Source organism: Gavialis gangeticus, unplaced genomic scaffold, assembly GCF_001723915.1.
Source record: "Gavialis gangeticus isolate Ggan-Ray unplaced genomic scaffold, GavGan_comp1, whole genome shotgun sequence".
Taxonomy (NCBI): Eukaryota; Metazoa; Chordata; order Crocodylia; family Gavialidae; genus Gavialis; species Gavialis gangeticus.
Window position 1 is genome coordinate 78,932,035 of NW_017729022.1, and position 25,860 is coordinate 78,957,894.

Consider the following 25,860-nt stretch of genomic DNA (forward strand, 5'->3'; position numbering starts at 1 on the left):
CAGCGCTGCCTGGCGCTGCAGTATTGCATGCCTGCCAGGCCCATGCTGTCCAGGCCTGCAGCATGCTGCAGGCTCCTGACAGGCCTGCCAGCACCTGGGCCCAGCTGCAGGCAGCTCCTAGCCACTGGAGCCAGCTCCAGCTGCTCACAGTACACCCCCAGCAGACTGCCCAGAGCCTGCAGGTTCTGTGGGGCTTTGCTTCACCATGTGGCTGCCAGTTCCATGCCTCTGCACTGGGTGCTGCAGGCAGCTGTCCAGGCCTGGCAGCATAGGGATAGCCACACAGAGGCCTGGAGGCCCAGAGTAGGAGCCCAATGGCCTTGTTGCTGATGTCACACCCCACCTCCCAGGGCTGTAACTGGTCACAGGAGGAGACTGGTGACTTTGTGGTCCTGTGGGACGAGACAAAGGTGTGGCAGCAGTTCACACAGAGTGGGCGCTCCAATGCTCATGTCTATGAGGGGCTGCCCAGCTGGATTCAGGAATGCAGGCATGACCAGTCAGCATAGCAGTGCTGCATAAAAGTCAAGGTCTTGTGGGCACAGTGAGTTTCCATCTCCGACTACACCCATCAGTCAGGGAGTTCCCTCAAGACCGTGCCCTTTATGCCGCAGCTGACAGACATCCTTATGCCCCAGGACCCAGGCTGCAGCCATGCCGTGTACTGCAGCATGGGCAGCCTGCCTGAGCCCCACACTCTGGCCTGGCATCCACCATGACATGTTGCTGGGAGAGGGCCCCTCAGGGTGCCAGAGGCACATTCTGCCAAGCTCCCTACCTGCAGCCTTCACCAGCACCTGAGGGGGCCCAGGCCAAGCCCTGTCCCGATAGCTCTGCAGCCTCACTTCCAGCCATGAGGCAGTGCCAGCCATGACACAGCCAGCTGTCAGCAGTGCCAGCTCCTCCGGGGGGGGGCTTCCTGGGCATCCACACACTGTGCCCTGCTGTCCAATGAATCCACCCAGAGCTGCACACCATTACCACCAGCCAGGGCCAACCAGCTCCAGCCACATGGTAAGCCCTGCACTATGGGAAGACAGGTGGTACAGGTTCATCCTTCTTTGAGAAGTAAGTTACTTCCTTATCAGTTATCAGGCCCTGCACCGCACTGCACCACCAGCCCCAGCCACATGGTAAGGCCTCCACTAGGGGGAGGCAGGAGATGTGCAGAACTTTATTGAACAGCATGTGCCCCCAGCTAGGTGGGCATGGGCCCTTCACACAGCAAGGAATGCATCGATGTTGGTGATGATGTCCTTCTCAGCTGTGGGGGGAAGGCAATGTGTAGCACATCCACAGGTAGCCCTTCAGGTTGCAGCACAGGTTGCAGGGCAGCCTGGGGTTGCTCCCTGCACTTTTGAAGCTCAGGGTTCTATGCCAGATCCACTGGTGTACCCGGGGCACCATGGCAAACAGCAATAGCAATGCATAGTGGGTCAGGCACCCTTCAGTCCATGCAAACATCTGCTTGTGGAGCGCCCAGGACAGGAACAGCAGGAGCATGCTTGAGGTGCAGAGCAGCCACAGGGTGCCTGTAGGGAGCGTGGGAGCATGGGCAGCTCTTTGTCCCAGTTATCTGGAAGCCCTGTGTCCCCTGAGCACAGGCACTGTGGGCTTGGTGGCAGCACAGGAAAGCAGCTGGCCTGCAGGAGAAGCAGGGGGAGCAGGGTCTGGATCTGTAGCAGTAGGTGCTGCCAGAAGCCTAGTCTGACCCAGCCTGGGAATGGGGCAGGGAAAGTAGGCTGGCTTCAGCCAACACCCAGCCACCTACCCACCCCAGGGAAGTAAGAGGGGGTGAGGGGCTTGGCTAGCAGCCACTTGAGCCTGGGCCTGCCTGCCTGACTTACCATGGTCCCTGGGCATCCATGCACACCCAACCCCTGACCTGAGGCCTGGCAGAATGTGGGCCCCTGGTACAAAGCATCTTTTCTCAGAAATGTTACAAACTCTCACAAACAGCTTCTTTCACATGACTCTGAAGGCCCTGCAGCTGCACATGGGAGAGAGGCCGCTGTTGGCAGTCAGGATGTGGCCTCAGGGTCACCACCACCCACAGCCAGGGCCCCACAGATGCAGCAGCTACACCAGAGGATGACCCAAAGCAGCTGGTGACAGCTACAGAGGACCATTTGGCAGACAAACGGGCCTGACAGGTGGAGGAAGTCACCCACAAGGCTGTGTGAGACTGGGCAGATTGGGCCTGTAGCACAAGCATGTGGAAGTCCTCCAGGAGCAGTCTGTGCTTGTGGCCAGGGCAGTGAAGGCCACAGAGGCCACAGATGACTGCTGGGTGCTGGATACCATTCTGGCCCTAGCAGTTGCCACCTGCTGCCCAGGCCCTGATCCTAGCCCCATCTGGCCCCTGGCAGCTGGCTGTAATTCAGCAGCAGAACCCTTTCTGGGCCTGTCCAGAGGTCTAGTGCTGCCTCCACTGGCCCCTGCCCTGGCTCCCACCTCAGGTCCCTCACCACCCAGCCCCTCGGCTTGGGCCCAGGCCCACCAGTTGTCCCAGCTACACATGGGCATGGACCTAGAGCTGCTTGCATTGAGGCTAAGATCACACATTGGCCCTGCTGGCCCTGAACACCAGCTGCCAGAGGGGGAGCCACCCATGCCAGGGGTCCAGCAGCTGCCATTGCTTCTGGGTGCACCTCCTGCCCACTGGGCATGCCTCAGCCTGCGCACCCATGGAGGAATAGCCAGAGGCCAGGGTGCTGGCTGCCTGTCCCTGGACTCTGCCCTCTGGGCACCCCCACCCCAGGAGGGCACTTTCACAGCCACATCACTTCACTTTTAAATAGTTTGCACAGGGAAGAGGATATTTTATTGGTGGTGGATGGGGTGGGTGGTGGAGAGGATCTGTTATTGGGGAGGGAGGGGGGTGAGGGCTCTGTTATCAGGGAAGGATGGGACAGTCTATTTGTTGTGAGGACAATGATGTGTTTTCCTGAGGACTGTTTGCTGTAAGCCTGGTGCTGGGGTGGGTGGTGAGGTGGGGTGACTGTCCAGGCAGGCTACAGTAAGGAGTGCAGGAAGAGGTGCTTGGCTAGCACCTCTCACACCCATGGCTCTGGCCCCCACTGGTGGGTGTGTGGCTTGCCCAGGGCCTCAGTGATGGGCCCCCACTGGGGTTAGCAGGGCTAGCACCATGGCCAACAGGAGCCCAGGGTGCTGGGTGTTGCTGCTGGGGGCAGGGGAAGGGGCTGGAGCAACCATGGCACAGGGAGGCAGAGGCTGCAGTGAGAGAGCCACCACGTACTGGTCCTGGCTTCTGCATGCTGCTTCTGGCCAGAAAAGCAGCTAGCCAGGGAGCAGAGCTGCATTTTAAAAATGGCTGTCAGCTGTTGGCAGGTGCAGCCAGAGGCTCAAGCTCCTCTTGGTGGCAGCAGGGGCCCATTGCAGGGCCCTAGGAAGTGGAAGCAGTTTGCTGCTAGGAGCAGCAAAACTGCTCCCAAATCTCTGCATGTGTAGACGCCTGCCTGAGATCATTTTCTCACAAGTAGTTTACACACAAGTAAACTGATCCTGGCTCAAATGCAGGTGTAGACATGCCCATACTTAGCCACATTTGTCTAAAGTCAAATAGAAGGTGGGGTAGATCTGTACCTTACAGACTAACCAAAGTAGATATATATAGGACAAGCTTCCATGCGCTGAAACTCACTTCATCAGATGCTGTGAAAGGACATGCACGGTATATAAGAGAGAGACATTAGAATACAAAAGACAAGTAGGGTGCAGAGGGAGGAGGGGGCAGTGCTAGGAGAGGAAAACAAGCATGCAGCAAACCCATAGGATCAAAGGAGCCACAAAAACTGACCCAGGTAAAGGAATAAGAATCTATACAGTCCCTGTTTGAGCCATACTTAATGTAATCCAGTCTGTGAATGATGTCTTGTTCTGCAATTTCATGTTTAAATATTTTTTTTAAAACTTGGTCAGTGATGGAGTGTTCAGCGTGGTCAAAGTAGTCTGCCATAGACCTATGTGTCTTTTGACAGCTGATGCCAGTTTGTTTTTCATTAATTCTTTCATGTAGGGATCACCCTGTCTGTCTGGTGTAGACAGCAAAGGGGCACTGTAAGCAGGTGATGGCATATATGACATTACTGGAGTTGCACATTAATAAACTCAGTTGTTATAATCCATGTTATTTGGTCCAATGATGGTCTATATCAATGTTGGGGCACAGAAGGCATTTGGATCTGATGAAAGGTCTGGTGCCTCAGTGAGACTGGGATTTGGGTAACCTGTTGTTTGAAAGACACCATTTAAGGTTGGGGGGCTGCCTATGACTAAGACAGGTTTGTCCCCCATGACTACTTTAAGACAGCCAGCCCTTTCCAGGAGGTCATTAATGATGTGTCTAAGGTGTTCAAACCAGGTCAGCATAGGGTCTGAGTCTGGCTTTGTTGATTTGAGTGTCTGTAGTTTTGGTGTTCTATTGCAATGGTGGGAATCCCTACTTTAGAACATTACAGTGTCCATCACAGTCAGTGGGATGAATAGATACAGTTGTAACATACCGCTTGGCTGTAGATGATGAATCTAGTGGTGTGCTTAGGATGCAAGCTGGTGGCATGCAGGTACCTGTGGTGGTCTTTTGGTTTCTGATACAATATGGTGGCAATGAGGCCATTGCAAACCTTCACAGTAGTGCCTAAGAAATGAATTCGTTGGGTAGAGTATTCCAGAGTTGGTGGAGGGGTAGAAGTTATTAAAGACCTAGTGAAATTTCTTTAGAAATTCCTTCCCGTGTATCCATACAGTGAAGATGTCATCAATGTACCTTGGGTAGATCGTAGAACCTGGAACCTGACTCACTTTAATCTTTAGGATTCTAGCAAAAAGTCAAGTTAGTCCTCAATTAGGCTAAGTTTGAACGCACTGTTAGAGAGAGACAAGCATATTCTTTTATTTGTGTTGGCACTGGAACAAGCTGAAATTATTTCACTTCTCCCTTATAATTAGGGACCTACCTAAATCATGGCAGAAGTGCACTGTGCAGTGGGGCTCCTTCAATCTTGCTTTTTTCGCTGCACTCCTCTCTCCCTGCCCCCAAATTCCAAGCTGCCACTGCTTGGCTGAGGGGCCCCATCAGCCCTACCTCTCACCGCTTGCTCCTGATTGGCTGAGAGACAAAAACCATAATTTAAAATATGGCATGGTTTTTGCTTCCTGGCCAATCAGCAGCAAGTGACAGGGCTGCCAGAGCCCCTCTACCAGTCAGTAGTGAGGGGGACTTGTGGCGAAAAGAGCAGGATTTAAAAAGCTGCTGTGCAGCACACTTCCACCCTGATTTAAATAGGTGTCTACTTAAATATATGGGATGAATATATAGATGATATATTGCAGAAAGAAACATGATAAAAGAACTCAAGCAAACATGAGAACCAAGGTTAACTCCCCAGCCTTGCCATGCAAAACACCCTTAACAGGGTCTGCACACATGCTTTTACTACAGCAAACTTCCTTTAGTGTGTCTTCGCTATAAACAAAATGTTTTTTCCTTAGGAAAGGCTACCGGACTGATGCTACTGTCTCTGTATTCCTTGGCTTTCTTCTTTTCCTGATCCCAGCAAAGAAACCATGTTTTGGAAAGAAGGAGGAAGGTGAGAAGATATTTGTCTTGCATGAAACTTGACCCATTTTTCAACACCTTTAGAGTTTCTGCTCTACAGTGGTGGTCTCTGCAAATATCTCAAAGACAGATGAATCTTTCTCAAGCAAGCAAATGCCTCAGTTCAGTTTCTTATATATAACTCCATACTCTATCATATCAGACCTTTTCCTCAATATCTTTCTTTAGCCAGTTGATCACAAACAAGTTTCAAGAAGTTATGGCCATCATCCCATCTTTCCTTTACTTCCCTAAACTTTTTCTGTTGTAACACATGATTATGATTTAAAGAAGGCTGAGAACACTATGTTAATTCCAATGTAGACTGTTGCAGAATGCAGATGGACATAGCCCTTGTCATACTGGGACTGCATGAAAAGTAAGCAACTGCTTAACACACAAAAAAGTCTCTGGGTCTATTCCTATTGCTATCTGCTAATGTAGGGAGATGCACTGCCATTCTCTGGCAACATTAACCATCATTTTCTTCTTGATAACAAATGTTATTGCTATTTAATATTTACTTTTTGGTAGCACTCAGAAGCCACAATCAGGATCAGTGATCTGTTATCGAGGGCTATGCCAGTATCTACAAAGGCATGAACCCTCCAACTTGACTCCAAATAATTATTATAAATTGTATGCAAGTATTTCATTCCCGCTGCGAGTAAATACATAAGTTAGGAAAACTGCATTAACACAAAGTCCATTTCAGTACAAAAACTGGCCCCATAAAGTAAGTTGGCACTGCCCACAGGAAAGACTGGGACTATAAATGGCCCTTGTATGGTATCATGGCTCTATTAGGAGTGAAAAGATGCGGACCACCTCCTCAGAAATAGGAACCAGATCTTAAACATTCTTATCTAGGAATAGTTTGTACACAGTTTACATAGGAAAAGAGGTTGTCTCTCAAATAGATCTGACTTAAGCCACAGGAGTTTATAACCAATAGTGCCACTAACAGAAGCCAATAAGAAGCTGGTAAAGCGTCAGGACATTTAGGCACCCTTCTTCCTGAGACATAGACAGTCATAGAAGAAGCAAGCTGCATTCTGTACTATCTGTCTCTTGCAGATGGGCCATTAAGAGTAGCTTTATACAGAGTACATTACAGCAGATATGCTTAATGTCACACAGACAGAAATCAGTAAGATAACCTCTACAATTTAGAGAAATGTAACATTGTTAATGCAACATTAGCTGTGTTATTTTTTATTTTTCTTTGACATAGGAGATGGAGAGAATTCTGCAGACATTAACTCAATGGAGCCAATAATTACCTGGAAGGACTTCCAGAAGACTATGCCCTGGGAGATTGTAGTTCTGGTTGGAGGAGGATATGCTTTAGCAGCTGGATGCAAGGTAGTATTTTAGAGGTTATCCACTATTACTTGGGCATATGGACCCTTAAAATGTCTACAAGCCTAGATCTTTATTTAACCCCTTGATGTTCTGACAGTTCTGGCAACAAAATTACTCTGCAATTTCAACTGGCATGTCACCTACATCTCTGGGCCATTGTTTTTAAAGTCAGTTATACTGGGGATTTCAAGAACTTGCTGCATAATCTCTCTCCTGCTGACTGGACTTCATATCACCATCACTATCATTAGAGCAGCACCCTAATCCCCAATCAGGGTTGGGGTCCCACTGTGCTAAATAGTTTGAGAACATTTTATTTAGATATAGTCCCTGTAATGTCCTGTCATTCACTGAGCTTTCAGTGGGCCTCAACTCTGCTCTTGAAGAGACAGAAAGGACAGTTCTGTACCTAGTCGGGTTTGATCTATCTGCTGAGTAACTACATGGACCACTTTATATTTGGGGTTTATTAGGGACTGACTGAAATCATTGACACATGAAGCTGATGTGGGTGTGTAGGGAATGGCCAACTGAACTAAAGTTACCATAATTTGCTGGTGAAATTCTTCATTACAAAGTCTCTCAGACAAGAGGTTTTCATTTCTCAATATACCATGTTCTCCCTCATCGTGTCACTCTTGTCTTTCGCAGACTTCTGGCCTTTCTACATGGATTGGGCGCCAGATGTTGTCTTTGAGCAGCCTCCCCTACTGGGCTGTTACTCTGCTGGCCTGCATCTTGGTGTCCATGGTAACAGAGTTTGTTAGTAACCCAGCAACCATAACTATCTTCTTGCCTATTTTATGCAGCATGGTGAGTAAAAACAATGGGGTTTTAAGCTGTTGTTTCCCAATAGGCTTTAGGGACTATCTCAAGGTGTTAGGGTATCAGCTGTGAGCTGATGAAGAACTTCGTTCAGTGCTGCTGTGGTGCTGTCAGGTTTAGAAGCATTAGCTTAGCCAGTCAACAGGTCTAGGTGCAATATGATATCATTAGTAAATACTTTAACCACCCATATGCTTTCAGGTCTTATTCAGGTCCTTTCAAAATAAGCAAATATGCCTTGAGGGAACCTACAATCTAAGAGTAACAGAAATGAGAAGGGGAAGATAAGGGAAGAAAAAGAATAGAACACACCATAAGAGCATGTGGTTACTTGCTGAAGCTTGTATGCAGCTTTAGGCTTGATTTAACTTTTTATTATATCTTATATCTATTATGCATTAGCTAATGTTACTCTTATTCACTTTGTGTGAGGGAAGAAGTAACTTCTGAAGTGTATTCTAAATATAGTGAGGGGACTGGCTTGTTGCACAAGAAGACATACCAAGTATAAGGACAGCATGGAAGAGTGAACAGAGGTACTTGTGAAAACGACACAATGTGGAAAGTGAGTGTGTCATCAAAGGCAGAGTGGAAGGAAAGACACCAGTTATATCCTGCATTAGAATACAGAAACCATTGCCTTAACTGCAATGAAGGCAACAGGAACCTGCCTTCATTTTTACATGTTTTGTCATAAGAAAAACTGTCCACCAGGAATCTAACCTGTGAAAGGTGTTTCTCCATAAATGCAACCTAATGACTCACACAGTGAGGTGATAGGGAAGCAATCTGAATTCAGAGTCCAAACATGGTACCTCGTGCCCCAGCCTAGAAATGGAAAGTGTTCCATGGAAGCATATGTTCAACTACTAGAGGAGGGGAGCCCTTTGTATCAATGGGCAGTGATTTACCTTGGATGCAGTTTGGAGCTGCGCTAATTAGATCCAAAAGCAGCGGCATAGACTACAGACCTCCTGCAGTGCCAAGGGGAAGGAGAAGTAAATGGGAGAAAGAAAATGTTGAAACAACCCATTTACCCCCATTAAAGCATGTTAATAGTTTGACTAATGTTTCTGGTTAAACAATACCTGAAATTTTAAGTGTACTCTGATTTCTACAGCTCCTTGAAGGAAAATTACCCTACTGTTAGACCTCAAAATATAAAGAACCAAGGAGATTCTAATAATCCTGGATCTTAGCTACAATTAAGATGAGAGTATTTTTTCTGCCTTCTCCTAACAACCAAATGGCAGAGTGAAACTTCTCTTCTCCTACCCCTTCTTTGTCTTTCCAGTCAGAAACCCTGCATATCAACCCTTTATACACTCTGATTCCTGTAACCATGTGTATCTCCTTTGCTGTGATGCTGCCAGTTGGGAACCCTCCAAATGCCATTGTCTTCAGTTATGGGCACTGCCAGATCAAAGACATGGTAAGTTCTGAGAATAGTTATATTCCCCAGCCCTGATGCAAACAAAACAGAACCTACTGACTAATCTGGAAATAATAAGGGGATCCATGATAGTAACAGGTGGTTGGTTTGTACCACAGCTATTTCATGGTAGCTGACAGTTTTGGAATATCTGCTCTTGGTATGCATGCATGTCATCTTAATATTTTGGAATTAATACAATAGTTGTGAAAGGTACACAAAATCACTCATGTTTTTCTGTAACTCCAATATAATAGTAGTCTGTGAAGAAAGAGATTAAGGGGCAGAATGAAATGGGAGAAGCCAGAATTATATGATACATTAATATATCATATAACTCTGCAGTTTTTCATGTAGCTATCACCCTAGCCATGTGGGATGTAAATCCAGGGGCTAAATATATAGTGGTGATGCCCATATGGAAAATTGTGAAGCTATGTGATGAATTGCATTTATCATGCACGCTTGGCCCCCTTTCTGGCACTTTGTCTGCACTCTCACACACAAAAATCTTCACTGGGCCTTTTTGCTACTGTAGTCAGCACATTCTCTTTGTTCTTTATACAACAGAGGCTTGTCAGTTTGCTAGTACCCAGACTACTGCCTTCTGAGTTTGCTAGTTAACTCTTTTTACCTGACTGACATTGATTGTGCTCTCATGATCTTGTTTTTCATAGGTGAAAGCTGGGCTGGGTGTAAATCTGATCGGTCTAGTGGTTGTCCTGATAGCCATCAACACTTGGGGAATTAGCCTGTTCCAGCTGAATACATTTCCAGACTGGGCAAGGGTCAGCAATGTAACTGGTCAGTTGTAATAAGCAGTGACAAAACTTACAAGACCAAAGCAGGCGGCGGGGGCAAAATATTTCATCTAAATTGCACATGTAAAAGAAAGGAAGAAACTTGAGTGTATATAGATCCAGGATCCAGAGCAAAACATAGAGCAAGTCCACAGGTTGTTCTCCAAAAAAAAGAATACCTTACCCTTTATTTCCTAAAGTGAAAATTTGCATTACTTTTTTGCTTTTAAAAATCACCATGAAACAAGACAGATTTGCTTTGATTTATTGCTTCTTTCCCTGTGCTACCATAATTCTACAAGAAAATCCAACTTAGAGCTTCCCTTACACTACAGAGCAATCAAATTGAACATTTCCCTTTCAAATAGGGGATATATAATCCCAGTGAGAAAACTGAAGTATATACTAGTATAGTATACAACATTAATATAGTAGTATACTATACAACATACTATAGTAACATACACTTTCCTTCCATTCTGACTTCCACAGCAGCTAGAAGGTGATTCAGTTTACTAACTTGGAGTTTTTTTTAAGACTAATTCTTTTAAATGCAGGTTTGTTTGGGGGTTTTTTTTTCCTTGAGGTCAGTCATCATTACTTAAGGATGATCAATCTGTTAGCTAATCTGTGTGGACTAGAGAAAAGTTTGACTAGAAACTGTGTAGCATCCACATGAAAGGGAGACGAGTAACTACTACTCAGGCAGGGAAGAATGAGGGACCTGGACATGGCAACATGGGAGAGGACCTGGGGCTTGTCCTCAGTCCTCACATGAAAATTTACGTGCTGGAATACTTTCGGTCTCTTCTTTGGAAAGAGGAACTTCAGGGTCTTCTCAGGATCTCAGATGGGAAGTGTCAGGTTCCTCATTCCTTATTCTTCTGGTGTGGACGCTGTCCACAGCAGTCCTGCAGTGGAAGCAATTCCCAGCAAACCCTGACATAGCCACCAGTCTTGTTCTCTTTATGTTTCCTTCGCTGTTGATTTTATTGATAGAGAAGGGCTAGTCCTTTCCAAGGTCACAATCAACACTGCACTGTAACTAAGATGGGGGAGGACTTGTAGGAATAGCATTGACAGATCTCACCATCACAACACTCACACTGAGATCACACACAAACACACACACCTATTCTAAACGCAACCCAGAGAACAGGGGCTCCAAGCCAAGGTAGCTTCAAGATACAGCAGAAAAACAGCACACCAAAGGACCATTTTCTCTTATGTTTATAAAGGTGGGTGCCTTTCATTACTGATTATATCCCAGTTATCCCCACTAGATTTCCCTTATGATATATGTATTGTTTTTAATCACTTATTTAATGTCAAGGCCTTTGATCTGGTTATTAGGATAATTGGGTCCCATATAATCACTTTAGAGATGCAATTTAATCACTTGTTATGTGGCTTTGTTCAATAGGCTTCCCATTTGGAAACAGTATATTTCAATGTTAGTGTAAATGTCTATACAATGTAAAGACAATGTCAATAAAATAAATTATTCACTGTGTCATGACCTTGTGCTTTGTAAGACTATAAATGAGACTCAAATACATGTCTTGCTGTGACCCAAGTAGTGCTCAGCATAACAAAGATTAGAGTAAATATTAGTACTGGCATACTGATTTTTAAAGAAAGGGTTTCCACATATTTCTGCTTGTAATTAAAATGGTATAACAAGATGTGCATGTCTTGGTAGAGATGGATATGACAGGACTAGGGGATCTATCCAGTTCTTCCTAGATCAAAATAGTTCTTAGTACTACCATGACACCAGAAGGAGGCAACACAACTTGGCAAATCAAGGTCTATAGAATGTATCTGCTGGGAATTTATTCCTGAAAAATATATTAAGATGGACTCCTGTAGATGGATAGTGTAGCATAAGCCATGGGTTAGTAAATGTCATACATCTCCTTTCTTTTGCAGCAACACACAGGAAGGCTGCTTGCTGCTTCTTCCAATAATGTGTTAAGTCCTTTAGTTCAGATAGCGAAAGCTTTTGCTGAAGATCTTTAGTTCAAGTCCAACTGATGAGTTATACAGAGTTGCAGTAGTGCAGTGTACAACTTATTTTTTGTGTTTGTTTGGGTCAAAGGCCTTTTTTGAAGGACCCTGGGTCCCATCAGTATTGTTGCCCTTTTTTGACCTACCACTTAGCCAAGATCTGGGATCTTACCAGGTTGTTTCTGTTAGGTTGAGACATGGATTATGTGAATCAGGTGTTTCCAAAGTGCAGTCCTGTTAATTTTCAAAGAATGTACTCAAAGTCCTGTTTTCCTGAGCACAGAAGGGACAAAATAACAGAAGGTAATTCCCTTGTTTTCAGTTTCTAAGCCTGCTCTTCCAGTCAGCACCCTGCCCAAAATAAAATATCTTGTTTTCTTAATTTATTCCCAATGTTAAACTCATGCTGCTCCTTTTTTTAGGCTGTTTGCATACTGATTCCTATTTCTCTCACTCAGAGACAGCTTCAACCAAATTTCTTAGATCCTGTGTTTTTAGTGAATCAGAAGGCCAATTCTGCCCATCTCAGCTTCTCTCTGGCCTTGTTATTTTAGTCCATGCCTTGGCCAGTGGTTTGTTTTGTTCTAGCTATCACCAAACAAAGGAACATTTAATTCCTTTCTTATTTAGTTTAAATGAAAAGTCACTAGCATGGTCATCACCAATGTCAGTGTAAAAACATGCTTGTTGATAGTCACAAACACCTTCCTCAACAATAGTTTTTGTTTAGAAGACGTTTCTAAATACCTGTTGCATGCCAAAATAATAATAAACAAAATTATCTGCAGAATTATTTTCATAAATCCAAAGAGATAAAGGTCAGCTCTAATGGGACTGAGGCAGAGACATCTAGGTCTGCGACAGACATTGCATAAACCGGTTTGACCCAAATCAGTTAAGTCTGATATTACATTCAACCACATTTATCTCAAACCAATTTCAGCCATTTTCAGACTGGCTTATGTGCATTGAACATCTGTTCTGTTACAGGTTTTAACCAGTTTCTGATCATTTAAACTGGTGTATGTGTACTGTCTGTCTCTAGCCCTAGAGAGTAGGATTACCATAGTTCCAGTTTAAAAAAAAACAGGACACCTGTTGTGGGGGGGAGGGGGTAATATGATTGCGGGGGAGGCAGTGATACGCCAGTGCCCTGCCCCTGCCCCTCATTTTCAAGCCATAGCATCCCCCAGCCCTGCCCCTGCCTCTCATTTCTGACCCAGAGTACCCCACCCCCCAGATCATGCTGGTGCCCCTCACTCCCAACCAACAGCACCTGGCACTGCCTGTGCCCTGCATTCCCAACACAAAGCCCCCCACCCTCTGGTTCCCCTCACTCCCAAGCTGAAGCCCCCCCCCCAGCCCTGCTGGTGCCCCTCACTCTTGACCCACAGCACCCTGCCCCCCCATCCCTGCTGTCCATGCAGCTCCTTGCTGCCTGTGAAGAACCCCCACCTCAACCCTCCCCCCCTGCTGGAGGGGCAGGTACCTCCCCCGCCTTCCCACCCTGCTGTAGCACTGGTGCCTGGGCAACGTAGGCACCCACCCCCCTTGCACACCCATCCCCTCACACACATACCCACAGGCCCCAGCCTTGGCCCTCCAACACCAGCAACCCCCTCCTCCCCCCGACTTAGTTGCCTGCATCTGTGGGGTGATGTGGGGACCCATGTGATGCCCCAGCCTACAATCCCCCTCCCCTGCTCCCTCCAGCTCTAAGCAGCTCCTTTCTGGGGCAAGTCAGGAAGTGCTGGGAAAAAACTTTGATGCTGAGCACAAGCAAAGCAAAATCCCAGACATTTCTTGATATTTTAAAAAACCTCTCGGATTGAAATGGGAGGGCCCAAAAAATGGGACATGCCCAGGAAAATCCAGATGTATGGTAACCCTAAAGAGGAGTGAACTCCATCAAGAAGTTCCCACAAAGCCATGGTGTAATTAAAGGAGAGCAAACTGGGCCCTGGGTGCTGACTTGAGGTGTGGAGAAGAGGGAAGCACAAAAAATGGACTGCTGCTAGCAGTAACATGATCTCAGTCACAGCCATGGTGGCAACTAGAAATCACTGCTACCCCTCTGCCCTGGCTGTCTGGCTATGTCTCTACACTGTTGCCATAAACCATATCAGTGATCTTAGTGTACCCTGGTTTTGCTGGCACCCCAGACTGCCAAGTTCCAATTTTTTGGCAGCTCTGGCTGTTCACAGAAATGGAATTTCTGTAACAGCTTTATTTTCACTACAGGGCAACATAAAACAGGGCTCCCTGTCATTTCAGTGGAGAACATAAGAAAGTAACTGGAGGGCAGAATTTGGACCAGAGTCCACTGTATGCTAAATTAAAATGTGAATTACATGCTACAACAAATGCACCAGCACTGGTCTCTGAGTAGCAAGTATTTGGAGTGAATAAATTAGTGGCGATGCATAGGGGGTACACAGGGGTGCATGTACACCCCCTGAGAGCACCAGTGCACCCCCTGACTGGCCAAACTCGCCACTTAGATGATGGACAGGAGGGGCTGGTCAGAGAGCTGGTGCACCCCTGCAAGCACCAACTGAGGAGTGGGATCAGCTGCGGAGGACCCCCCCAGCAATATCGGCCGCAGTGGGCCCCCCCCAGTCGATGGGATCAGCCACAAGGGACTGCCCTCCCCAGTCGCTGACTGGTTGCTGGGGGGGGGGGGCGCATGCCCCCCCCGATTAAGGCAGCACCAATGGCCCATGGAATAAATGATAAGTGAGCAAAAGAGGAGGAAAAACCCACAATAAAACAGATTTGTCTTTGTCAGATACTAAAAATAAAGATTTTTCTTTAGAAAGGAAATAACTGGGATTCCAAATTAAGTCCTTTCCAGATGCTTTGAATATTTAGTTTAGTCTACTAAAAGTTCCTTTTCCATCGAAAATCACTCTGTCATATTAACTAGTAGCTGCATTATATTATTCCATCTTACAATCCTTTCTGTAAGAGAAAGGTTAAGTAGAACTCTTTGGGTGTGTCTATACGAGACATTTACTGTGCAGTTGACTAATTAACTGCTCAGTAAATGTCTCAGTGTCTACATGTGTGCCCCTACTAGGGGACAGGAAGTTAATAAACTCTGCAGAAAGGTACTACTTGTAAATACTGTGGAGTTTTTTTGTGCTGCAGATTTTTTTTGTGTGCAGCAGCGCACGTATAGATGCTGCCCCAACTGACTGGGACATGAGAGTGCTTCAGTGTGGGGACTGCCTGCTGGCTAGCCTGCACTGGAGCACCCTTAAGCACCAGCCAGCCCTTCTACAGTGCATTGAGCCAAGTTGGAGGAGCCCTGGGCTGGCAGGCTGACTCCCAGAGCCACTGCCAGCTGGGGCTGCCCTGACCAGCAAAACGTGCTGTGGTCCAGGTTCATGTATAAATGGTGCACCTAGGAGCTTCCTGGGAGCAATAAGCTCTGCAGTTTATTCCCGTGCATTATTGGCACGTGTAGACATGCCCTTTTAGGATGAAATATCTAATTGTTATATTCCTATAACTCCTGAATTATTTCAGTGAACTTAATTGAGTTACACAGGATTTATACTGACAGCAATTTTTTGCTCTACAGTTAATATTTTTATCTCTCAGGGCATAAATCACTTTCTCACATGATAGCTGCATGGCAGCTGCTCCTTTGTGCTTGTAAATAGTAACTCATAAAATTTAAGACTGTATTACAAAGATCTGGCTCCTTCTGTCCTCCTCCATATTGATCAGTACTTTACCACATACATTCATTGATTCCAAAGCTGAAGTTTGCAGGAAAATGGCACTGCTCAGCATGACCAAGGGTTTTGGATTGGAATTCCTTTTCCTAACAGATTTGAGCACCTCCCATAGATTACCATCAGCATATGTAATGGTATTTGACCTCTCGGTGGGGGAGGGGGGCAACAATATTAGTAGAGATACTAATGGCTGGAAACACTGTGAAGAATGACCTCCCTTCATTTATTGAGACAGTTGGTCCATGTGAGTCTTGAAGCGTGGTTAGGGAAATATAATTGGAAGTCTGCATTAATGCAGCTCTGTCCATTATTAGTTGTCCTCAAGCTGTTAGACTGTTATTTTGACATTTCCCCCTAGTATGAATATAGGATTCAAGTTTTAAGAGAATCTTTAAACATTATAAAAGTAGATAAGGCTACAATCCAACAACAAGGAGTATAAATCAAGGGGAAACGTTTCTTCCTAAATTCATAGCTTCTGCCACAGATTTATGGTTTGTTCTCTTTTGGCCCCTAGTATATTTTGCAAGGACAAAATAAAACCACAGCAAGGAACATCTGTTCTGAGGAAAAAATTCTGCAATTTGCTTTATTCTTCAAAGAAGGAAATATGACATTTTTTGGTTATGATGTAGGTGTTCATGCATATTTTAAAAGGAGTGATAAACAACATCTGTAACCATTTTATATTGATACCACGTCAATAAATGGGAGCCACCACTTGGGACGCTGTAAAATAAAGGTTAGCAGACACTACTGACAAGTTTTACAAATAGAACAAAATATTTATTTCTTCAAACCCCCAGAGAGAATTAGGAAGAGAAATGTGGGGGGATTTGCCTCTACAGTTCTACTGTTTACCTCATGAAGCATTATTTTCTAAGACACAAAAGTAACTCTGTCTCATTTAGAATAGATACCTATTTGTACAGAAATGTCATGTCACAAACTTCTTTTTACAAATGTCATTTATGTTCACAACATTAATCTTCTGTCATTTTAAACATATTGCACTGATTTTTGTCTTTTTCCAACCTTTATGCCTTTGTGGGCTGTAAGGCATATGGAATCAAGCTTGGCCTTCCAAAGCACAACACATTTTCTTCACCCTTATTTGCTAAAATATATAGAGAGACTATCTCCTAAGAAAAAAATCTGAAGAAGATAGCATAAAGCTATTGTAAGGCATTGCTGACAACTCTGTAGAAATACAATGGTTGAAAACCTGGCTCCAATGAAGACAATGAAAACTTGCTATTGGCTTTATTGGATCCAGGAGTTTATCCTCTAGCTTTTAACACATTGAGACAAGATCTTTTGCTATCAGACCATCAGGAATTGCAGCCCAGGTTTCCTGCAAAACTATTATAACTAATCAAAGATCAACATTTTTCAGCCTTTAGAGAGAGGCGGAATCAGAGCAGTAGATTAAAGGGGGATACAATGTGAATGACCCTCCAACAGCCTTTCACTTTCTGTGGCAAATGGAAGCAACCTGGATTTAGATGCAGATTCCATAGAAGCCCTACTTTGCAGCTACCTGGCCAGCATAAGGTCTTTGAAGTAACAGTCTATCACCTGTGCAGTGAGAAGATCAGGATTACTGAACAGTTTGCTATAGCAAGGTATTCTGGGATAGCTGGGTAGTTATGAAAAGTACTAACAAGCCAGTCACATGGCTTCAAAAGTGTATGTTTAGGCTATGTAGGCATCTGGAAAGTGAAGGTAGTACTTGCATCCTACTAAGAATTTTTTCAAGTGAAGGGAGTTGTTACATTCTATTTATCCATGTATTTCCCCAGGTATTTTAAATGGATCTATCTTCTGACCACAGTACATGAGCACAATGAAAAGGTTGTTGCCAGATGTCTTGGGGATGCCCTGAGTCAACACATTGTCTGTGTGACCTGCCACATACTTTCTGATGTCAAACCTACTCTGACTTGCTCCTGGAACAAGTGGCAGGAATTGTGCATCACATGCTCAGATGTTTTGCTACTTGAATATCTAATTTTGCAGCATGCATTAGTATAATTTAGCATGGTCTGAGAGAGAATATTAATTGAAATTTATTGTGCCGTGGTTTTGAAACTGATAGGAATCTTTGTTTTCTGAAATATAATCCAGATCTCCAATTTTTCAGGTGGGAAACAGGAAGTAAAATATGGACTAAAGTACAAAGTGCTCCTAACCTTGAGGAACATTTAAGAAATCAAGTCGTTATTAATTTATCCATTATTTATATAACACTACAGATGTGCCTGGTTTCCTTTATTTGAAAAGCTTTATAATGTGAGATAAAAAAATCGTGACATCTGCTGTAAATTATCAGATGAAAGTTTGATCTCTAAATTTCATTTTTAATGCCAAAGCAGGTTACATGGCCAATAAATATGGAGAAACCTTAATTATTTTTTGCCTCCTCATCTTTGTGATGAGCAGAAAGATCATAACATACTCCAAAGGGAAAACTAAATCAACATTATGTGTTGAAATAATTTTATAGGGTAATAGAGGAAATATGACTGGTTTAGAGCCAAAGTTTTGACATATTGAAGTTAAAATGGAATAACGGAAAGCAAGTCATTTTCTCCAGATTCAATTGTCTATTACTAACTCTATCACATTCATGGGAATTTAAGGAAAATCAGGCACATGGGTTTATATTTGGGTCTATATGGAATGCAAGTAGCCTGATTCAAAGTCCATTGAAGTTAATGTGGGCGCAACTACATGAGATGCTTAACTGTGCAGTAGCATAGTTTACTGCAAAGTAAGCATGTGTATCTACACGTGCACATGCTTACTATGCATTAAACCTCACTAATCATGAGTAAATTTGCTACCTGCAAATGCAAGTAGCAAATTTACTTTCAATTAATTAATGGCATAGTAGTGCTCATGTAGATGACTGACCAGGAACAAATCTGCTCCCAGTCAGCTATCCACTGGTGGGAGGACGGAAGAGATTTCTCCCTGTCCCCAGGAGCTGCCTGTTGCTGAGGCAGGCTCCACTACAAGAGTCTGGGCAGGAACTATATCCTGCTGCCCTGGCAGCAGGGAGCTCCAAGCCCCCTGCTCCAAGATTGCGATTGGGGCGTGGGAGATAGGAAATTCTTATCTCCCAGCTCCACCATCACGATTCCGGTCATGCCCCAATTGGGTGACTGAGGCACAGGGCTTGGAAAGAGCTGCAGGCATGGGGTGGGTCTGAGCCCCCTGCCCTGATCTGCCAGTGGGGCAGCTAGCAGTGAGCTAGCTGCTAGCTGCCTCACTGGCACATTAGAGTAGGTAGCTGGGATCTGCCCTTCACCTGCAGCTCTTTCCAAGTCCTCACCCCTGATTGGGGAGCCAGGGCCAGGAGCTCCCTGCTGCTGGGGCAGGTGGACATTGCCTCTACCCTGGCAGCAGGCAGCCCCCAGGGCAGAGTGTAATATCCTAGCCCTGTCCAGGAGACAGCTGTTTCTTAGCTTGGTGTGCTCCCTACCAGCCCTTGGGCTAGCACCCAGGCAGAGCCTAGAGCTCTCCCTGGTGGTGGCAGGGGTCCATTGCAGGGCCCCAGGAAGCTGAAGCAGTTTGCTGCCATTAGCAGCAAATCTGCTCCCACTTCCCTATGTGTGTAGATGCCTGCCTAGGAGCATTTACTCATGAGTAATGCATGTGTAGATATACCCAGTTTGCCTTAAAGAATATTGGCAATTCAGAAATGGCTAAACATGGTTGTATTTTCCTAGGGTATTCTCATCTTAAAGAAGCCTATTGATATTCTCCTTCATACCTGCTGCTACCTACAACAATGCCTCCATTTGTTGGTAGCTTATAATATGCCCCCAGTAAATGGCCATAGGAAACAGTGTCCATTGTATGTGTTGACATATTTTATAGGTGAGATCCAGTGCCTTAGCAATTAAGTTTGGTGCCTGGGGCAAAGCCCACAGTGGCAACCCACCCTCACAGATCCAGAGGAGATATGTCCCCCCATGCCTGGGAGGAGCTGTCCTTCCCACATCCCCACACCCCCTCAAATAAGCCATTCACAGCTCCATCTCACACCCTGGTTGGGCAGTGCCTGTTGGCACCCCTTTGCTTTGGCACCCGGGGCAGTTGCCCTGCTCCCTGCCCTTGCTATGGCACTAGTGAGATCTGATGCTTTCCATTATAAGATCCTTTCAGCTGTCTTTAGGCTTGCCAAACATCACCAATTAAGACTGAATTTTTTCATGTCAGTTGTCTGAATCAGGGTGTGTTTTTCTGGGATAAGTTATAACTAAACAGCTGTCTCATTTCCAAGACTGAGATTAAGGGAAATGTCATTTTACTTATGTTAAAAAGGCTTACAAGCATTTTGCTGAGAAACTTGTACCTCTATGTTTTGGAACAGGGGTGTGAAATTTGGCAGGGGATAGCCTTTATGTCAGAAATGTGCCTTTGGCCAAGCTTGTGAAAATAATTCATTCTCATATGGCCAAGTTAATAGCTTTTGAAAATTATACTCAATGGGGACTTGCTAGATCTTTGTAGCTAAATGATCTGAAGTTGGACTGTTTTGATCATGTTCCAACCCCATGCCTGAAAACTCAGCAGCATTGTCCTTGTAAATGTTCCTGCTAATTGTGACAGGCTACTATGTGTTGCCTGGGACTGGAATTAAGAGCAGAGGGGGATTGTCCTTCCATTGCTTCCTAACTAGCACCCAAGAGGAGGAGGAAGGTATTGTGACAGGCATGAATGCCGCATGCCCCCAGAGGCTGGCAGGGCACAGTGGGCTCCTGCAGGCGGCCACAACACTGTCAACAGCAGGGGGTGGCGAGTGCTGACTAGTTCCAGGTTCTGGAGAAAGGGTGTATTTGAAAAGGTAGGGGATAGGGGCAGGGGATATGGGCAGCAGCTGTGGAGAAAGTGGGAGGGTATTACCCTCTTATTACTGCTATTTTCATTCTCCCTCTTGTTTTCTTGTTGTATTCAGCGGTATCTTGTTGAATCACAGAATCAAAGAACTGGAAGGGACCTGTAAGATCATCAAGTCTGGCTCCCCCGCCATGTTCAAGAGGTTATTGGGCTCAAACGAGCTCAATGAGGTGCCTATCCATCCTCCTCTTGAACACCTCCAAGGATGGTGACTGCACCACCTCTGATGGGAGCATGTTCCAGATTCTAGATACCCTTAGAGAAAAGAAGTTTTTCCTAATGTCCAACCTAAATTTTTCCTCAATTAGTTTGTGCCCATTGGTCCTCGTCCTCCCTAGGAGTCCCTTTCTAAAGAGTTGCTCCCCTAGATCTTGGCATTCACCCTTGACATACTTGTAGGCAGCTTTCAGGGTTTGTATTACACTTTGACTCCTGAGGGGGTCTGCAAAAAACAAAAAACGGTTCATTGGAAGGAGCAATCTGATTGGAGACCCCCCTTCCCCCACTTACGATTTTCAAATCTTACAGGGGGGGCTCTTGTCTTTTATGGGGGGCTCAGCCCACCTTCTCCCCCCCCCCAAAAAAAAAGCTCCTCTGTAATTCGCACCACTTGCTTTAGCTGTTAGAGCAGGGGATCTGGGCACTACAGTACAAATGAAGCCTGAAGAATCCTAGGATTTACTTAAGTGTAAGATTGTTTCTTTCTCTCTCCCTCCTACAAATTATCACAATTGATGTTGGCAGTGATGCTTGATCAATTATGAGATCAGCATACCTGGCAGAGCCTTTTCTAGTGGGACTGAGCCTTTGGGCAGCCCAAGCTTGTCAGCCTTCAGTATGCATTGCAAGGCACACTCTTACTTCCTGATTGTAATAAAGGGGCTGTTAAGTGGTTATGGTTATACCATAGGGTAGAGGATTGAGTGTATAAACTACTTTCTGTTATGTAGCTGCAGGATTATTATTTACACTGGGACTCAAGGGGGGTGCTCATTATGTATATGCTTTTTAAGGATTGTCAAAGGCAGTCATTGTTGGGTAGGTACTGTGTGAAAATACCAATTAATAAAAAAATAGATTTTTGTATTTTACATTGCTAATTAATAATGTAATTTAATTCAATGTTTTATTAATTTACATTGCCACCATTGTTACCTCTTTTTGCCTTTATAGAGTGTATTTTATTAACAGCTCAGACAACAAAAAGCAAGGCTTGTGATATCATGGGTGGTAGGTAGTAACCTTGAACCTATGGCCTTGTCTATCTAGTACAGCTGCTCATCCTGGCTCGCCACCTCTGCAGAATACAGGGGCAGGTACCCAGAATTTTCCACCTTGGCCTAGTGATATGCCCACTTCTGGCCACTAGGGTGGCCAGCCAGGGTCAGCTGACCCCTAACCCTTTCCAGCATAAACCCCTGACCTTGAAGAGGAAGCGTCTGGGCAACAGGACTCAACTTTATGGTTGAGTTGTTCTAGGTTGCTGTGTCCTTAGCTTGTGCTACTACTGACTGATGGATTCCTTGGATACCAACTAGGGGTGTGTGAAGCAGGCTCTATTCAATTCAGATTTAGATTTGGCCCGAATCAGGGACAGTGATTCGATTAGTTGATTCAGATCACTATCTCTGGTTCGATTTGGCTGAATCTGAAGATTTGATGCTGATTTGGAGAATCAGTGATTCAGACATAGACACAGCTTTAACAGTTTTTTCTACATACCTTGAGGTACCAAGTGCAGCTCGTGATCACTGTGATCCTGGGGCGCTTGAAGCATCCCATAGGAGTTGGGGGGGGGGCCTCCACGTGCTTGGTGGCCCCCCTGCATGCTCCCTGGTAGACCAGGAAGTGGACCAGTACCTTGGGTCCTCTTCCCGGTCTGCTGCCCAGTGCGCTGGGGAGCCCCCTGTGCCTCTGTGGGACACTCCATACGCCCCAGCGTTGCAGCACTCACAAGCCGCCTGCTGCCTAGAGGTATATAGAAAAAACATTTAAAGCTGTGTCTATGTCTGAATCTCCAAATGTCTCTGAATCAATTTGGAGGGTTCCAATTTGATTCAGAGAGATTAAAGGGTCCTCTGATTCGATTCTGATTCAGATTCAACTACCGAATCATGCCAAATCTCCACTGAATTGAGTCAGGACCAAAGCTCCGTACAGCCCTAATACCAACCTAGCCAGCTTCCTGACCTCATGCTCTGCCTGGCCCTCTGGATCTCTAATTCAGTTCCCGAGACAGCTCTTCTGACTTCCTGGCTTCTTCTAACCTGGAGGTGACCCCTAGACCTTGCTGCCCATAGTCTGACCTGGAATTTCGATAGTCTAGTGCCTTGTATTCAAAGGTTTTTGTTTTCATGAAATATATTGCAATATAGTGAGGAGGGCTCTCAGCTATGATCATTGGGCAATGGAGTCAAAAACCTAAAGATCTGTAAAGAGCCAGGGAAGCTGGCTAAAAACTTAGTAAGGGGAAGCAGTAGCAGAGGCCTTAGCAATCTTCTCAGGGAAAAGATAGAACAATTACTTAGCTATTTGAAAGGTGTATATATTAATGAGAGAAGCATAGTGTCATGCTAGGTAACAGGCATCCAGTTCTGGGGGTTATTTCAGTCAGGAGAAGCAGCTGAGGTCTCAGGAGAGTATACTGAGTTGTAGTGTAAGGAAGCCAGATGCAAGAAGATTCATGCAGGAATCTGAGTCAGAGATCCAGAGGGTCAGGAGGCTAGCCAAAACAGATATTCAGGAAATCAAACCAGAATTGGGCCAGGTCTGTTTCCAAGAGTCAGGCCAAACCTGGGGTGCACGGGCAAGCCAGGTCAGGAATCCAGAGTCTGTGAGGAAGCCAGAAGCAGCACAAGCCAAGGATGTAGCAGCCTGGATACAGACTGGAACTTTGTTGCCCCAGCATTTCCTCTTCTTGGTCAGGGATTAAGGATCGGCTGACCCTGGCTGGCCATGCTGGTAGCAGGGAGTAGTCTTGTGGCTCAGCTCAGCTGGAGGCCACCTACGTTCCCACCTAATGCTCTGTTGGGAAGGTGGCAGACGAGGATGAGCAAGTAGGCCAAACAAACTAAGGCTGTAGGTTCAAAGGCAGAGCCTGCCTCTACCCTGCCATGCCCACTTACAAGGGGTGCTGAGCCTCAGTGGTCCTTGCAGAATGTTTTCAGTAGATTGGGGCATGGAAGTCTGTGGGCTTCCATGTGCATTTCTCTAGCCTATAACCCTCCCAATCAAGATAATAGTTTTCCTCACCTCCATCTTGAATTTAGAATCTTGTGGACTAAGTATTCTTCTTGACCCTGAACCATTACACGTGGTGGAGGAGGTTGAGACTGGTGGAGGAATGAGCTTTCTGCATAGGGCTTAAACAGGGATGTGTGAAATACCAGATGAATTTTCAGATAGTGGGAGCTGCAATTCAAAGGTGACTGGATAAATTTGATATAGAAGGGGTCAATATACCTGTGATCCAGTTTCTGCAAGGGCCGGTGGATGCGGCGGTCTATAGCAGACCCCTCCCAACATACCTTTAGTCATACTGAGTAAACAGGTCTCCGTTGACACTGTTGGTCTGCATGCCATTTGTAAGCTGCTTCTGCCTTTTCCAGATGATCTTTAGTTTTTTTGGACCTCCTGCACATATTGCATCTAGTCTGTAGCTGCAGTTATGAGGTGGTGGGTAGGAGGGGTATAGCTGGGGTGGAACTTGTAACTGGCAAAGAAGGAGGTCTGTCCAGTTGAGGGCTCTGTGTGGAGTTCTTTGTAGGCAAACTCTGTAAGGGGTCCTCACCTGTTCTCTTGGAAATTGAGGTAACACCAAAGGTATGGCTCTAGGATCTGATTTGTTCTCTTGGCTTGACCATTAGTTTGTGAGTGGTATGTGGATGACAGCTGGGTGTGGACCCTCAGCAGGCACAGGGTTTCACATCAAAACCAGGAAACGAACTGGGGCCCAAGGTTAGAGGTTATGTTCTCCCCTTTGGCCCAGGAGACCATAAAGGTGAACCACATGATCCAACCATAATTGAGCAGTGTCTTTGGCTGAGGGCAGACCTCCACATGGGATAAAGTGAGCCACTTCACAAGCTGATCTGTCCCCCTCATTGAATATTCATTGAATTTGGGCATCTCTGTGACAAAGTTTAGCAAAATAGCAGACCAGGGTTGAGATGGGGAAGAATAGCAAAAGGCTGGAGGAGCCTACAGTTTCAGTGCAAGTTTAAGTGTAGGCACACAGATCCCAAGAGTGGATAAAGTCTTGGACAATCTCATGCAGGCATGGCCACCAAAAGCACAGGGCAACCTATTAGCAGGTCTTGTTTGTTCTGGAGTGGACTGTCAACAGTGAATCATGACTGGCACAAAGCACTGTCACTAGCCAGACCTGGGAGCATACAGATCCTTCCCTCTGTGAATATGACTCTCTCCTGCACCTGGTGGGGCTGTCGAGCGGGCAGCCTGCTCCCTGGGGAAATTTAATTTCATGTGGCAGCTTGAAGGAAGGCTAGCAGGCCTTTTGGTCACATGGCTCTGTTGGTTATGTGGTCACAGGGCTGGGTTGGGCTAACATCTGCACAGGATCAGCATCACATTCTTTTTTTTGGAAAGGGCATCTGCTTTTCTGTTCCTGGACCCAGGTTATTTGGAAGTCAAAACAGGAGGAAAAGAGTGCCCAGTGCAGTTGCCTCTGAGAGCTTTTGCAATGTAGAAATACTCATAAGTTCCTGTGGCCTGGGAGGATCAGTATCTTGTGCTGTGCTCCTTCTGGATAATGCCACCACTCCCCCAAAGGCCACACAGATGGCTAAGAGTTTGCTATCCAGGATCTTATAATTCTGTTCTGCTGGGATAAGTTTTCAGGAAAAGAAAATATAGGGGTGCAAGGTCTGCTGTTGGCCCTGCCATTGGGAGAGCACTGCACCTATGGAAGTGCTAGATGCATCCATTTCTACTACAAATGGTAGGGTAGGATCTGGATGAGTGAACACAGAGGTGTAGGCCTGTTTCAGGTATTTAAATGCTTTCTGGGGCTCCCTGGATAAGCAGAATTGGACATTCTTTCACAATAATGCAGAAAGAGGACTTACTAGGCAAAGTTGGTGATAAATCTATGGTAGAAGATGTATGCCCTAATGACTGCTGAGGAGGTGGCAG

At 45.5% G+C, this 25,860-nt stretch overlaps 1 protein-coding gene across 2 annotated transcripts in view; it reads left to right on the forward strand.

Annotated features, from left to right (window-relative positions):
- SLC13A4 (solute carrier family 13 member 4) overlaps positions 1 to 11,551 on the forward strand; it is a 53,595-nt gene extending 42,044 nt beyond the window's left edge. For both annotated transcript variants that reach the window (XM_019515449.1, XM_019515450.1), the window contains 5 exons: positions 5,515 to 5,612; positions 6,855 to 6,985; positions 7,637 to 7,798; positions 9,105 to 9,242; positions 9,920 to 11,551. In XM_019515449.1, the coding sequence (XP_019370994.1) occupies positions 5,515 to 5,612; positions 6,855 to 6,985; positions 7,637 to 7,798; positions 9,105 to 9,242; positions 9,920 to 10,057 (667 nt within the window). In that variant the 3' untranslated portion in view covers positions 10,058 to 11,551. The remainder of the gene's footprint in view (positions 1 to 5,514; positions 5,613 to 6,854; positions 6,986 to 7,636; positions 7,799 to 9,104; positions 9,243 to 9,919) is intronic.
- Positions 11,552 to 25,860: the final 14,309 nt, after the last annotated feature.